A 15,271-nucleotide genomic window follows, 5' to 3' on the forward strand; every position below is an offset into this window, starting at 1 on the left:
ACACGCGTGCTTCACTTAGACACGTGAACTGCCAGGCTGCTTGCTCCCCAGAATCAGCCGGTGTCGGCTGAGCCGGGATTCTCTACTGGACACTACTCTGAGACCGACACCGCATCCTTGTGACGGCGGTGTGGAAAGCGGTCTAGAGCTTTCCTCTAGGCTGCTGCTGTGCTCCAGCCCACAAAATTCACCGGAAAGTCAGGAACTCACTGGAAAAGGCATCCAAACCTCTCTCTACGAATGTGCTCAGCCTCTGTGCTACCCTCTCTCCTGCCCCACGCACCCCTGCGCAAATCTAGTTTCCTTCCCTTCTCCCTCCGGAAAGCAAAACGCGTCTCCGGAACGGGGGCCTCGGGTAAGCAGGTACATATATTCGTAGATGTACATACAGATGCAATTCTGTAATACCTGTAGATGATACACGTACGGAATATACATACATTCATCCCTACAAATCCATGCTCATGCGCACGTGCACGTCTGCGCAAGTCGACTCAAAGAGCGCAGAGCGCAGTCACAGTGCCTTCCACGTACACTCGATTCTGACCGAGGCGCCTCGAAGTGATTTTTATCGTCTATACGCTGACGCACATGTCAACCCGACCAGAAGCATGTACGAGGCGACCTTGGACAAACAAATGCATATTTAGCCATGCGCATACACCTTTCTACGTGGCCCTTAGCCCCCCCCCCCTCCGTTAATGTATATGTATGTACATGTATATATATATATATATATATAATATGCGCATGTAAGGAAGTGGGTGTGCCCAGCCACGCGGATATACGGCTTGCTGCCAGAGTTGAAATCGGGAGATAGCCCCTCCCATCGATGCACACATAAATGTGGACGAACGAGCTTTGGATGGAGAGTTTTTGGCGCCAGCGGTTGCACTGGATATGGGTGTTGCTCAGGGAAGTTGCCGGAAGCGTCTTCCTCGCGTGCCGTTTATACACCAGACAAAAAGGACCTTTTCCGTGACTGAAGGTTGCCCCCGACACAGACGGCCACCAGCGAGACACCGTTGAAAGACGTGATCATGTGCGAGGTATCTTGTCCTACGTCGCTTTGGCTTTCTGCTGTGTGGCGATGAAGTCCATGATTTCTTGACGAAGATATGGCAACGGAATAAGCTCCTCCTTCGTCAAAGGCATTCTGAAAACACAACATGTAGACGCGATACACTGTCTGGGAATTGTGCGAACTCGCGCCCTCGTTTGCTTCCGCCCTGTTCACATGAACGGTTGAAAACGTTCTGGTCCTTCCCAAGGCAATGCGGCCTCGGAGTTCTCCACGGCCCACCAGAGAAAAGACAACCTATACTTTTTCTACCGAGAGACACGCCAGTTCCCTTTTTGGCTGAACACTGCAGTCGCCGCCGCGAGCGCGTTTCTTCCACTGCGCATCAAACATGAGCAGCTCTAGCCAGCCCCATTCACGTTGGCCTCGCCCCCCAACCCAGGGACCGTTTTCTGCCTCCTCACCCTCTTGTCGCTGAACGAGTAGCGTTGAGAACACATGAACTGCAGAGCCTCTCGCAGCTGCCTGTCTACCTAGGTGCTCGCTTGTCCTTATCGCTTTCTTTGTACAGCGGCAACCCGAATATAAAGCCGGTTACACAGTTGCTGCCCCCGCCCACCTGTTGAAAGGATCCGACGGATCCGACATGAGATGCCTTTCAATGTGCTTTCTGTCCATGATGTTGTTGCTGGTCGGGAGTTTGACGGGGTCGGTCATGACATCCGCCATGATCGGGTCTAGATATTCGGCCTGCATGCCAAACCGAAAAACGGATATGCGACAGCTTTTCCCCATGTTCTTCCGTCCACGCTCTCTTCCGCTAGGCAGATGTTCCCTCACCAAAATAAGGTACATATCTCTCTGAATATTTATATAGGTATATAAATGCATACGTCGATCCGCGTATCCCGTTAAAAATCACAGGAACTTAGTGCCCGCCTACTCACGAAAGGGCGTCTCTTGCTCCCTTCGTGTCGCGTGCGTGTTTGTTACACACATATACATGTATGAACAGATATATACGCATATACATATATATATGCTTGAGGCAAAGATCTGGACGGTTTAAATCCCAGCTGATGACTAAGATGGTCGGATTTGCAACGGTGGCTTTGCTGGCCTCGGCTCTCACCGGGAAGGCATCGAAGTCGATCTCGAAGTCTTCTTCCTTGCCTTCTGAGAGGCGCTTGACGAGCTCTTGGAATTTCTCAAGCAGCTTTACGCTCATCAGACCCTCGCGTTTGGCGATCCGGTACTGCGTCAAAGACAGTCGGAGCCGGAAAAGAAAGAGAAACGCCTCCGTCCTCACCATGAAGACAAGGCGATCTTATCTACTCCGAATCTCGACAAGTGCACCACAGTTCTCTCCCACTGTACACTTAAGGCAGCATGGGAGCATAGAAACAGTGTCTTCCCAGCAAACTGTGAAGCCGGCCGCGACAGAAAGAAAGAGGAGCAAAAGCGAAAGAAGAGAAAGCCAAAGGAAGTGACGCAGAAAAACAGAAAACGGCCAAAGCTTTCTGAAGTGCACACAGGGGTGAAACAGGCGGGGGACGACGAAACATGGGATCGACGGCCAGAGAATTCAAAACGAACGCACTGTCGAGAAAAAACTGGAGGACACAAGCAAAGGACAAAGGAGTAGCGGTTCGTGAATAAGGTTTTCAGCCAGACACAAGAGAAGGGCAAGAGAAAGCTACACAGATCGACTCGATCGCCTGGTGCACATAGGTGCACGTACCCAGCCAGAAACGAGTGGAAACAGACGGAAAAGCGACAAGTCACTTACGGCCTTGTTCACGGTTTCCTTCTGGAAATAACGCCCATCTTTCAAAATCTCCGCCACCAGCTGGTCACCACCCTCCGGGTCAGCTTGCACTGCATGCAGCAAGAAACCAGTCTGCTTGGTGGGGGGGCTTCGCGACTTTGGCACGCAAAACAACTGTCTCGCCTCGCTTTCCCCGACTACCGATCTGGTTCGCGACCTTTAAAAGAACGAGACTCTGTCGCTAGACACCAAATGTTTACACGCCTATATGTAGATTCACATCTCTTCACGTATGTGCATCTGCCTAGAAATCCCTATGCAAAAACCTCTCTCTCTCTCTCTCTCTCTATATATATATATATATATATATATATATAACTGTGAATGGAGGATGTCCACCGAGACAAGACCGAGTGCACAGCATCCTTTGCGATTTCGCTAGTTGAGGCTTACACAGATAGACGTAGCTCTCGAGCACCTTCATAAGCCAGTTCTTGGGTTGGAAGTTGTAACTCTCCATGTTGTTGACCTGACGGGGACAAGCGAGGCACGGTCTCGGCGCGATGGGAACTCCAGCGCGGCAAAGAACAGGCGAGTGCCTTCGAATCAACGGAAGAAGACAACGCTTGAGGACCGGAAAAATGTCGATGGATACACACTGTAGAAAACAGGATCCGAGGAAGAAGAGAAGAAAACGAAGAACCTACTTTGAGTTGGAGACACTGCGGCCCCACGAGGTGATCCAAGCAGCAGTCCAACGTCGTGACAGCCTGAGGCAGAATGCTTGAACTGCGAATGATGTACGCGCCTAGGACAAAAGAGAAGTTGCAAGAAACATTCACCCCAATTAAACCCATACACTGGCTGACATGCACAGGTTCAACAGCACATCCTCAAATCCGTCAGGACGCATGCAGCACACGACAGTGCGTCTCTCTGCTTTTTTACCGAGGTCCAGGCAGGAACACAGACGAGTGGCCGTTTGCATGCATGGGCCTCCACAAAAACAGATAAACCCCTTTGCGGGCACGTAGTTGTACATATATGCGTATGCATATTTATGTGTACCTACAGTCTGGCACTAGGAAAGGTCTATGCGGTGCGTCGTCTGCTTGGCACTGACCGCTTTCTGAGCCGCTCGAGAGGCGACGTACCACATTCTTTGGCGTACAGACTCAACAGACTGCATGCGTTGAAGCCAAGACTGCAAAGATCGCGTGTCGTCGCCTCCAGGCGAGACCACGTTTCCCGTCGCAGTTGTGCATTTCCTTCCAAGGAAGCGCCGGCTGAAGCGCAGGAGACACCACTGCAAAACGTGTGCAATTCTCTTGACGTGCCGCAATGCACGCCTAAGTGCAAGTATGTGTACACATGCAGAGGGAGAGAACGGTTGCCTATGCACACTTATACATATCTATCTACGTATATATATATATATATACAAATATATATATATATATATATACACCGTCACCTGAGAGGAGCAAGCAGTCCGTGTCAGAAGTCATCGCAGAACAAGCACACTGCACCTGTATGTACACGCATGCATCGAATGTTTCCCTGGGGGACGCATCCGCCACAGCGGTCTACATAGAAAGGCCTAAATATGAGGGAAAATAAGAGCGAGACCGGAAATGAAGGCGCCTACCAAAAGACCGAAAACGCCGCACGCGTGTAGAGATCACACCGGACCACATCTTTGTTACAAATTCTATGCACCAGGCGTGCTTTCATCTGCGTTGCCCCCCACGTGGGCGTGCACACGTGTGCAAGCATCTGCATGCAGACGGCGTCTCCAACAGTGTGGGTAACAGCCGTTCAACCGGGGCTAGGCTTCTGTCAAATCTGGTGTCTCCCTCCTCTCGAACTGTTTGCCGCGAAGACGCGCCTCGACTCTGGTCTTACCGTCTTCTTCCTCTTCGTCTTCTTCTTCTTCCGTCCCAGAGGAAGACGCTCCGATCGCACTCGACCCTGCCGCCGCCTCGGCTACCGCGCTCTCCGCCGTTGCCGCGCTCGCTTGAGGCGGCGGATCATCATGGTCTCGGCCTGGGGAATGAACGACAGAAAGAAGAGAGACAGTCGGGTGGACACGCCAAAATCGGACGCGCAAAACGGCGGAGAGGCGCGCAGAGAGAGGGGAGCAACAGGGGCAGAAGGAAAAACCGGGAACGAAGGCCAGGAGAGGAAGAGAGGAAAGTGGACATCACAGAAGAGAGAGAGGACAGGGCAGAAGAGACGCGCAGAAAGACGTGGAGTGAAAGGAGGGAACGAAAAAGCCGAATCGACGCAAGCACGCGCCTACCCTCAAGCTGCCGTTTTCGGATCTCCGTCAAGGCAGACATCGCCTGGTCGACGAGGGTCGAGACGTCGTTGAGGAGCAGGTGAATCATGTGGATGAATTTCTGAGAGCACACGACGCACAAGGCAAGACGTCTCTCGCGTTCACGTCTCAGATCTCCCGAGGCGACGCCTGTACACCGGCTCTTGCCCCCTCGCCTAACAAAACGAACGAAACGGCGCGTCCCTTCGATATTTGCCATTCTTCCTCTCTTTCTCCCTTTTCTTCCGATTCTTCTTCTTCGTCTCGCGAACGTCCCGGGCCCTCTCCGAAGATTCCGGCACCTCGGGACTGGAGGAGCCGAGGCGATGCAGCGCCGCCTTGTAGTCGTCGAGGACAAGCAGCTTCTGGAACAGATCGACAATGGGAATGCGGAAGTTAATGCGGTCGTAGTAGGAGCCTGAGCGCGACAACGGCAGACACACTCCAAGTCCCTGACAGCTGCATGCAGTCGCTGCTGTCTCTCTCAAAAGCACGGCGCCACAGCAAAGCAGCAAAGTTCCGCGCGAACCCGTGTCAGCGAGCGACGCGGAGGACAAAAAAACTGGAGATTCTTCTGAACGCGCGGTCGTTTCTGGCACGAAAGTTGAAATGCTCAGTTTCATTTGATGTAACCGTACGCGAGAGTAACTTCAAATCCCAGGATTACGCACAACACTGTCGCAGAAACGGAAAAACACGGGAGACGCCAAACGTTTTGTCTGAAAAGAAAGACCGCCCCCGAGGGCGCCGGCCGCAGCCCCCCGCTGTGCAGCTCTCAAAGCAGCGACTCGAGCGCCCGCCAGGTTTGTCTCTTCCCTCTGCATCTTTTTCCGAGACACGCCTGAGGGGGAGCAAACGCGCACGACGGAAATGTCACCGCCCTCCACCAGACAGTGCGGAGCGAAGTTTCCCAGCGAACGACTTGGAGAGAACGGGCCGCCAAATCTCCGCCGCAGAAGGGGCTCTCGATTTCCCGAGTGAGAGCCTTGCAAAAGAGCCTACCTCGCTCCGAAGCAATGAAAACCTCCGTGAGCGCCCGGACAAGGTGTTCCTGGACGACGGGGATGCTCTCGAGACGACCGCGGACGCCGTCGGTGAGGAACATGAAGTAGAGCGTCTTGCACGCGCTGGACACGCCAGAAAAGCGAGGGCAGGAAGGAGAAAAGTGCGAGAGAGAAGGCACCGAAAAACAGACCCGCAAGGTTAGGGACCCGGAGAGGGGAACACAGGAAAGAGGCAGAGACGCACACTTTGAAAAAAGATCCGTGTCCGGCTGCTCCACGTCTTTCTTTCGCGCTGCCCGCGTGGTTTGCCGTTTCCGCGTCAAAACTCGATTTTCGCTGTCTCGCGCGGGAGTCTCTCGTGTTTCGCTGCTTCGCCTCTCGAAATCTTGCCGAACGGTAACCTTGACTTTCCATTGCGAAAAGCGACGATGCATGCGACCTCGGCTCCCGAGAAAACTCAGGTCTGCTTCCCGCACCACCCTCCTTTTCAAAGTGTTTGCTCTCTTTCGAACCAGACGTACACTCAAGCGCATGCAATCGCGACAGACACATGCGTCCATCCGCCGCCGGGTGTGTGTTTCTCTCGCTTTCCCTCTCTTCCTCTCTTTTCTGTCTCTCTCAGTCTCCAGCTGCCACTTTTTCTGCTTTTACCACGGCGCGGCCTCTCCCTGTCGCCACTTCCTCTTTCCGCCGTCCTCACCCGTCACACCGAAGGTGGACATTCCGGAAGAAGTCCGAGGCAGTCATTACTGCAATGCATGCGGCGGCGACTAGCTCGGCATCCATCGCCGCAACCGGCGGTTGTTCGAAGCCTTGCGTGCTTCGCACGGAGAGGTAGACAGACTGGAGCTCCAACATGCGCCGAATGCTGGTGAAGAGATCCTCCACGAGTGCACTGGGCAACGCTGAAAAGAAAGCGCAGCGACTCCAGCCTCACTTCGCGCCTCGCGAGCAAAGTCTGAAGCACGACCTACGCGGGCCTCCCGTGAAGGCTCTCCGGGGCGCGGCCGCCCCAGCGCGCGCCTCGTCGCCAAAGAAATGAGCGCGTGGAACAGCAAACCGAAACGAGGAGAGTGAAACACAGAGGGACAGAAAGCGAGCGCAAGCGAGACGTATGGAGAGAACAAGAGAGACGCATAGAGAGAACAAGAGAGACGTATGGGGAGAACAAGGGAGACGTATGGAGAGAACAAGGGAGACGTATGGAGAGAACAAGGGAGACGCATGGAGAGAACAAGAGAGACGTATGGAGAGAACAAGGGAGAAGGGTAGCGAGGGGAAATGATGGAGAGATCCGACAGGCGCAAGGGAATTACGGGCCCTCACCTGCGAACTGAGGAGGGGTGGTGATTTCCTCAGACGCGTTGCCGGCGGCGTGGCAGGAAGGCGATTGGCTACCAGTGGAGGCGGTCCGCGCTGCGCGTTGCCTCTCGACCTGGAGCGGCGGCGGACACGACTGCAAGGAGACACAGAGACACCTGCAAAACGCGTAACCGAACTGGCGAGGCGGCGACGGCGGGAGGGGCTCTCCTCGTGAAGGCCCGCTATCACATTCGCGGTATTCTTCGCATATTATCTTCCGGTCGAAAATCCTTTCACGCCGCCTGCACTGCGAACGCCCCAGAGCGCTAAAGACCTAAAAGAGAAACGTCTCAGAGTTCCGAAGACGTCTCAACTTTGCGAGCACGGCAAGCGCAACGCCTGGGAGAGGAGCGACGGAGAGAAAGAGAAGCCGTTTTTGCGCGCACCTGCATGACGAGCGCCGCAACGCGGTTTTGCTGCTTCGCCAAGAGAGTCTCCTCTTCCGGCCGGGCGGATCCGTCGAGGTTGAAACAGTAGACAGCTCGCAAGAGCCAAGAGAGACCGAGATGCACGACGTGCCAATACAGCGCACAGAATTTCGGGTGTAGGACGACCTGCAAAGAGAACAGAGAGCGAAGCTGGTTTTGGGCGGGGCGCCGGAAAGAAAAGGAAAACGAGACGAAAGGCTGCACTCTCCTGGACAACATGAGCTTGCAAGCATCCACGACGGGCGGCCTCGGCTGCTGTCTCAGCCGTGTTTTCGCGAGAAGGCATGTGGTGAGACGAGAGTTCTGGATCTCAAAGGAGGGCGTGGGATCTTGAAAGAACCTACTGTGCGCCAAGACAAGATTTCGGCAACCAAAAAGCGGTATTCTGGGGACGTCGGCGAAGTGCCTTGGTCGTGAACGGCCTGGAACTTTTGAAGAATGCGCGTGAACTCCGCCATGCACGGACTGAAACAGGAAGCAGACCCCGGAGCAAGGCAAAAGCGAAATGCAGAGACACAAGTTCTCCTCGTCGACGGCCCACAAGTCACAAAAAAATCGCAGCCTCGACAACCTACTAGACTGCCTCTCTATACTTTAGGCCGTTTCCGAGCATCCTGAGAGACAACTCAGACGCCGCTGCCTCACTCTCTTTTCCCCTCCTGCATTTCCTTCTCTCTGTCGTCCTCCTTCACCTCTCTGTCCCCCTTCCCCTCTGCGTATGTGTCTATCTCGATTTCAATCTGTCAAGTTGGGTGTCTCCTTTCTCTCTTCCCGTTCGCCTGGGGGCGCCTCTCTGGTGAGACCGAGACGAGGCAGTCAGGCGTCTCCACTTTCTCTTTTCAGAGGCGAGGTGCTCGCAAGGAAACGTCCGATCAGTCTCACTTGAAGAGGACTCGAATGGCCTTGAGCGTCAGCCAGAAGACCTCTGTTGGGAACTTTGTCTCCGCCTTGAGCACGCCGTGCGCGCCGCCGAACGTTTCTGCCCTCGAGACCGACGCCGCGTTGCCCAACTTGGCGTCCTTCAGCAAGTCGCCGAGCGCCTCGCGCGCCACAGGGTCTCCCGCCCTCAAGCCGAAAAAGTAACAAAGATCCGCCCTGGACGAAACACAGACCACACGCCAGCCGCCACGCAACGCGCATGCATCTCTGCAAACTCACACACACGTGCAAGTGGACACACACATATGCGCGTGTGTGTGTGTGTGTACGTGTGTGTAAAGACAAGTGCAATTGTGTCCTGAAAAGGCATAACCGAACCGGTGGAGACAGGCCATCTTCTCTGCAGAGCTCTGCGTATTCGTGTCTACATTTAGGGATGCATACTTAAATATAAATACGCAAATGCACTTGAATCCATAACGAGTGCAGTTACACGCACACGCCAACTCGTCGACACGCACGTACATATATATATATATATATATATACACATATATACATATACATATATATATATATATATATATATATATACATACATAGTTTTAGGCATATGCATGCGCGAGTGTTGACGGTTGGCAACAAAGAAAAGGGTGTTTCCCGCCAGACAAATCGCTGGTCCTTGCCTTGAGGATGGCGGAAACGAAGAAGACACAGAAGAGAGACAAGGAATCGAGGGGAAACGCAGGTCGCAATATGCATATATACCAAACAGAGACCAGAGAGAGAGCTGTGTATTTGTGTGCCCGCGGCATTCACAGCGAGAGACAGCAGCGCAGCACTCCGAAACAAAGAGAAGAGAACGATCCGAGGGAGAACGGATAGAAACCAAGAAGCCTATGAAGCAAAGCAGTCCATTATGCGTCTCCCCGGTGAGGTAGGTGTATGTATGCATGCATTTAGGTTTCACAACTTCCAAGTGTACGATGGAGAGATGAGTTGACCTCCGTCCACTTTTTTTTGGAATGCCTCACAGTTTATCCATCTTGATCGGCTCTGTGAGACCGAGAAGTGACCAGAAGGCGTTCAGCGTGAACCCATAACTGGTTTGCCCTTGAACCTCTGAAAAGAAGGCAGAAGGGGAGAATCTACAGAGCGTCTGTTTCCGCCTTCGCAGCTCCTCAACAAATCTAGCGCGTAGTAGCGAAGAAGACCTCACGCAAATGCCCACCAAAAGAAAATGAAGCGTGTCCTCACAGATACACTATCAAGGCACACTTCCACTGTTGCTTACACCTTGCGTGCCACGAATCACAGCGCCCGGGCAACGTGCTTAAAACACATGACTTATATTACAGATTTGCCTACCTACAGATCCCCAACATACATATGTATATATATGTATATGCATGTATATGTAAATATACATATATGTGTATATATGTATATGCATGTATATGTAAATATACATATATGTGTATATATGTATATGTATGGCCGCACACGCTGGAGAAGTTGAGCTCGGTGCAGGCACGCGTGCGGCTGTTCTTTGCTTACTGAGGAGCATCGAGTGCATGGGATCGAGGGACTCTGCTGCCTGCTGCTGCGTCATTCTAAGCATGTGACTCATCTTGGCGCGGAGCTCGTTGGAGCTGAGAATCTGGCCGTACCACCGGACGACCCGGTGGCGACAGTCGGCGCCTGCTCGGCACAGGTTCTTCACGATCTGAAAAACACACAGTCTTCGTGAGAAAAGCGTGGAAGCGCGAGGCGGCGCCTGGCTGGAAGCCGAAGAAGGACAGACGAAAATGCGCGAGCGGCCAACAGGGCCGACGGAGACGAAGGCCCCGGAGACGGCCCGGGAGGAAAAGTGGGACTCCGCGGGCAATGCGCGAGTCGAGAAATCAGCAGAGAAACCCGAAACTGCCCCGAGAAAGGCGAAGAGCGACGCGCGCGCGGGAAAGACACATCCGTTCGCGTACCTGAAGGAAGACCTCTTGGTGGCTCTGTTGATCGTGGCGAAGCGTCTGTACCGTCGCCTGCAAGTACTGAGCTGTCAACGCTTGGTTGCCGGCAAAGTACTTCATGGACAAACTTTCTTGGCGCCCCTGAGAACAGCGAGACAAGGCGTGCGGCCACAGTTCGACTCAAGGGAGACAAACCCCACGCTGGGACTGCGCAAAACGGAAAGTCGGCATAACCAAGAAAAACGGGAAAGACTCCCGATCTTGGTAGGAATCTGCACACCCGCAGGCAACAGATACATGCAATACACAGACAAGCATCCACACATTTCTATACATTTATATATATATATATATACATATGCATACCTATCTGAATAGAGTCCATGTGCATATACATGCACGAAACTATGTAGACACTGTTTACGACCCCTGCTTCCATACGTCACTGTCGCTGTACTCCTGGGGGTTCCTCTATGGACTTTGATCAATTGAAATACCAGTTTGTTACAGGCCACAGAAATCATATCTATCTGCCCAAACCCTTCTTCCAGGAGCATCCGCCCCGTCTCCCTCGGTGCTCAATCTTTCTCTGAATGTCGACACGCATGTGACCGCTACTCACAGAAGACAAAAATCCCCTGCTGCAACGCCCCGGAGAATTCCACATGCAAATACCCATATATATATATATATATATATATTCGTTTGCCCATGTGTTTGTCCATTTGCATGAGACTGTGTACGTGCGCGTATCCCTATATATATATATATATATATTTATATATATGTGTAGTGCATGCGTAGGGTGAGAGGCACGCAGGCGTTTCTCGGTAGCCGCCGAGGAGAGTTTTTCTTTGGAGCGTTTCCAACTTGCGTCGTCTCTCCGCTCTTGGCCCCGCCGGATGTTTCCGCTTCCCCTGTGTTGTGGTTCCTACGTTCTTCAGGGTCGGGCCGTCAAGCAGCGTCTGCGCGAGGAGTCGTCCGAGGAGAGAATGTTCTTGGTAAAACAGGCCAGGCTTCGTCACGGGGAATCGCCGAGGAAACGTAGGCAGCAACAGCGCCGGCTCGGACATCAAACGCGCTGTAGGGCAGAGACAGACTCCAGACCCGCGATGAACCGCGACCCGGGCGCCGCACCGAGCTCGAGGAAACGCGAGGAACCAGACGCACGGAGCGCCTCGAGCAGGAGAAGACTCGCAGGAAAGAGCGGACACGAGGAAACGGGCGGGCCGTGCGGAAACGTCGCGACGCGGAGAACGGCGTCTACGGGAAGACTCCGAGCGCGAGGAAGACGAGACGCGTTTAGGCCGCGAATGCAAAAGAAGGCAGCGTGACACGCCAGGCCACATGCGGGGCAGAGAGGGATCCTGATTTTTATCTGCGCGAGTCGTGTCTGTGCATTGGATTTTTCTCCCTCGCCTCGCCGCTGTTTTCCTAGTTCTCTTGCACACCTCCCTTTTATCCGTTTCTTGTGCGTTCTGTGTGTCGTTTTTTTACGCCTCTTTTTCCCTTCAGACGTTCTCCTTTCGTGGATCTTCTCGCGGGGCGCTTTTGACCCCGCTGCCTCGGCGCACGCGGCTATCCCCTCGCCCGTTTCTCGACGTTTCCCTTGTCGCCCTATCCTTTCACTCCAGAACTCACCGAGAGCCTTTTGGCCCGAGAGGAACTTGAACGCGTTGAAAGGAGCGGACTTATATTCGGTCATCTGCAGAGGAGCGCACGCACGGCCCAGGAAGCTCGAGATGGCATGCAAGACAGGAAGAAAACGTCAACAGGAGACTGTGGCGGAGAAGACAGGAAACGCGCGGCGAGCGGGGCACGCAAGACAGAACTGAATGAAACGGGGGGGGGAGGGGGGGGAAGCATCCACAGAAGAGAAAAAGAGGAACACACAGAGATGTGGGATCACTAGGGTGGGGCGAGGCAACGCACAAGACGGAGACGAGGAACCCAACGTCCGGCAGCGGGAAGCAGTGCAGACGCGAGATGAAACAAGGCAAGAAAGCATCTTGTTTGCGTCGCTTCGTCGCCTACGCTGTGAAGATCCAGTTTGTCACACAGGGACTTGATCACTGGCGTGAACCAACGACCGAGAAAGTCCTCGCCGGTTTCCGCTCCCTGCAGCACCAGCGTGTCGATCATTCGCGTGAAGAAGGAGAGAGGGCATCCCATCTCGACAAACTGCGTTAGCTGTTCCTCGATCTGAAGAAAACGCAGCCAAAGAATGGAGGCCCGAGTCTGCCGGCGGTGGCACGGGCGAGAGACACGGGGGACAAAACACCGACGCGCTCGACGCGAACAAAGCACACAAACGGAGACGCGAGAAAACCCCACCAGGCGGAACCCAGGAATGGAGCTAAATATACATATATTTATACATATATTTATACATATATATATATATATATATATAAATGCATACATGTGTGTGTGTGCACGCTCAGTCTATAGATTTGTGTGTAAGATGCACAGACTACCAGTAGGTGCACACATGATGTAGGCGGCCTGGTTCTATGCTGAGCTGTTTCGCACGAAGGTCTCCCCTGTGGGGTGGAGACACGGCAATCACGGAGGAGCGTGGACTGCTGCCTGAGCGAAGAGGAGACAGGAGCCGAAGATATGCAGGAAAGAGAGGACAGGGCACCGAGGGGAAGCCTCACCATCGCGTAGGGTATTGGGTCGTCAAGCTCGAAGAGCTCTGGACAGGAGAGAAAAAGAACCGCGTAATCCACGAACTGTCGCTGCAGCTCTTGCACGAGAGCGGGGCGCGCAGCCGCCGGCAGGCCTCTGAAGAAACGGAAAGGCGAGGACGGAAGCGGTGAAAGAAAAGGGAAGGAAAAGAGAGGAAGGGCGAACGCACGCAAGGACGGCCGAGAGGAAGAGGGGACGGAAAGGGAACGAGGCGCCAGTGAAGGGCCGAGAGACAAGTCAAAGAGGCGTGCGGAGCGAGGGGGTGAAGAAGTCAGCAAACGAGTGGAAAAATGAGGGGGAAGGCTGAGGAAGAAGTCCAAGGGAAAACGGAAAAGAGGGAGAACCGCCGAGAGGCAGGAGACAGTAGACAAGGAAGTCGCGGGAGCAAACGTCGGAGCGACAGCACAAAGCCTCCCTGGGTTATGCAAAGTCAATGCACAGAAGAGAGGAAAACGAAAGCGACGGAGACGACGCACCCGTCCTCGACTCGAGAACAGAGGAACCAGTCGAGAGACACGAAAGGAGGGCAACCTGCACAGAGACAAACGTCACGTTTCTGCCTCACGGTGGAGACACCCTCACGGAAAAGCATCCAAGACCAAGAACCGGAGACCCTTACTTGCTGTACACCTCGTCATTGGCCCTATGGAAGCAGTCAGCGAGGAATCTGAAGACGTTCGGAGTGCCTTCTTTGAAGGCGTCCTGGATGCGTTTGATCAGAATTGTCTCCAAATCGGCACGCGCTAGCCTGCGTGTCACACAACGCAGAATCGCCGCGTTCATTCAGCGGAAACGCGAACAAAAACTAGGGCAAATGCGCGGGAAAGTGGGACAACCATGCAGAGCCAGGGGGGGGGGGGGGGGGGAGGGACTGACAAACAGAGGGAGAAGCGTATCTGTGTTCTTTGGCAACGCCGTCTTCCTCGGCCTCCAGCGCTGTAGTCACCCCGACGCGATCCCTCACGCCCAGAACAGTTTTTTGCTGGGAGGAGCCTCCGGCCTCAAGGCCGCCGTACCAGGGAAACTCATGGGTAATGCAAAACGAAAGACAAGTCCTTGCATGCCAAAAACACGTCCGGAAAGAGGGTCGAGCCCCATGAACAACATGCAGTCTGGTATATCTGGCGCCTCGAGCCACGACAAAGTCGTTTCCGCATACACAGGTGCACACCCTGCGTAAGTCAGGGATGGCCTTGGCAGTTCGCCTGCGACGGCCTCTCTCCGTCTTGGCCTGTTTTCCTGTCGGGGCACGGAAGAGTTCCCAGCACCGCGGAGAAGCCCCTGCGTTTCCCGCTTGCTCGGTGCCCGGCCATGTAGCACGGTCTGTAGGCTAAAAGGGGGAATCCCTAAGCGCTCAGAAAGGCAGCTGAAGTCGTGGCAGGGGTTTGCCCCAGCACGGCTTACTTCAAAGGCCTGCCCTCGTTTGTCAGTTCCTCCGCGTAACGTTTTAGAAAGTACACCTGGCAGTGTGGAGACGCAGCGGTGGCTGGGTCAACAGTGAGTCGAAGAACGAGTTGCAAGAAATGGTCTTCCTTTGCGGGACTGATTGTTGCAGCTGTACCGTCCGCTGCCGAAGGCGCTTGCGGCGAATCTGCCATCGTGAGGGACAAGGACACCTGAAGAGTTCGCCAACAAAAGTCGCTTCGTCCGTCGGGTACAGTGGCCCTTGTTGCTTCCTCGTGTTTCTTTCCCCGGTAGCTTCGGCCTGCTTGTACGGTATTTCAACGTGTCATCCACGCAGAAGGAAGCAGGAGTTGAACGCAGAGGAAAGTGAAAGATTGATTGGCTGTGGTCGAGAGGACATAAATCCCTTCCGTTGCGTGTCAAGTGA

General features: G+C 53.9%; 1 protein-coding gene across 1 annotated transcript; it reads right to left on the minus strand.

Annotated features, from left to right (window-relative positions):
- Positions 1-1,059: 1,059 nt before the first annotated feature.
- NCLIV_019660 (putative ubiquitin conjugation factor) lies at positions 1,060-15,038 on the minus strand (the record flags this gene model as incomplete). Its single annotated transcript, XM_003882160.1, has 25 exons — positions 1,060-1,156; positions 1,641-1,771; positions 2,154-2,276; positions 2,811-2,899; positions 3,243-3,318; positions 3,497-3,597; positions 3,944-4,075; positions 4,695-4,835; positions 5,092-5,191; positions 5,382-5,527; positions 6,112-6,236; positions 6,814-7,018; positions 7,440-7,569; positions 7,862-8,029; positions 8,248-8,368; positions 8,786-8,998; positions 9,817-9,904; positions 10,340-10,508; positions 10,765-10,890; positions 11,685-11,830; positions 12,391-12,454; positions 12,784-12,951; positions 13,410-13,536; positions 14,060-14,188; positions 14,845-15,038. The coding sequence occupies 25 exons, from the start codon at positions 15,036-15,038 to the stop codon at positions 1,060-1,062; spliced, it is 3,309 nt and encodes a 1,102-aa protein (XP_003882209.1).
- Between the last annotated feature and the right edge of the window lie 233 nt (positions 15,039-15,271).

Source organism: Neospora caninum, chromosome VIIa (assembly GCF_000208865.1).
Source record: "Neospora caninum Liverpool complete genome, chromosome VIIa".
Taxonomy (NCBI): domain Eukaryota; phylum Apicomplexa; class Conoidasida; order Eucoccidiorida; family Sarcocystidae; genus Neospora; species Neospora caninum.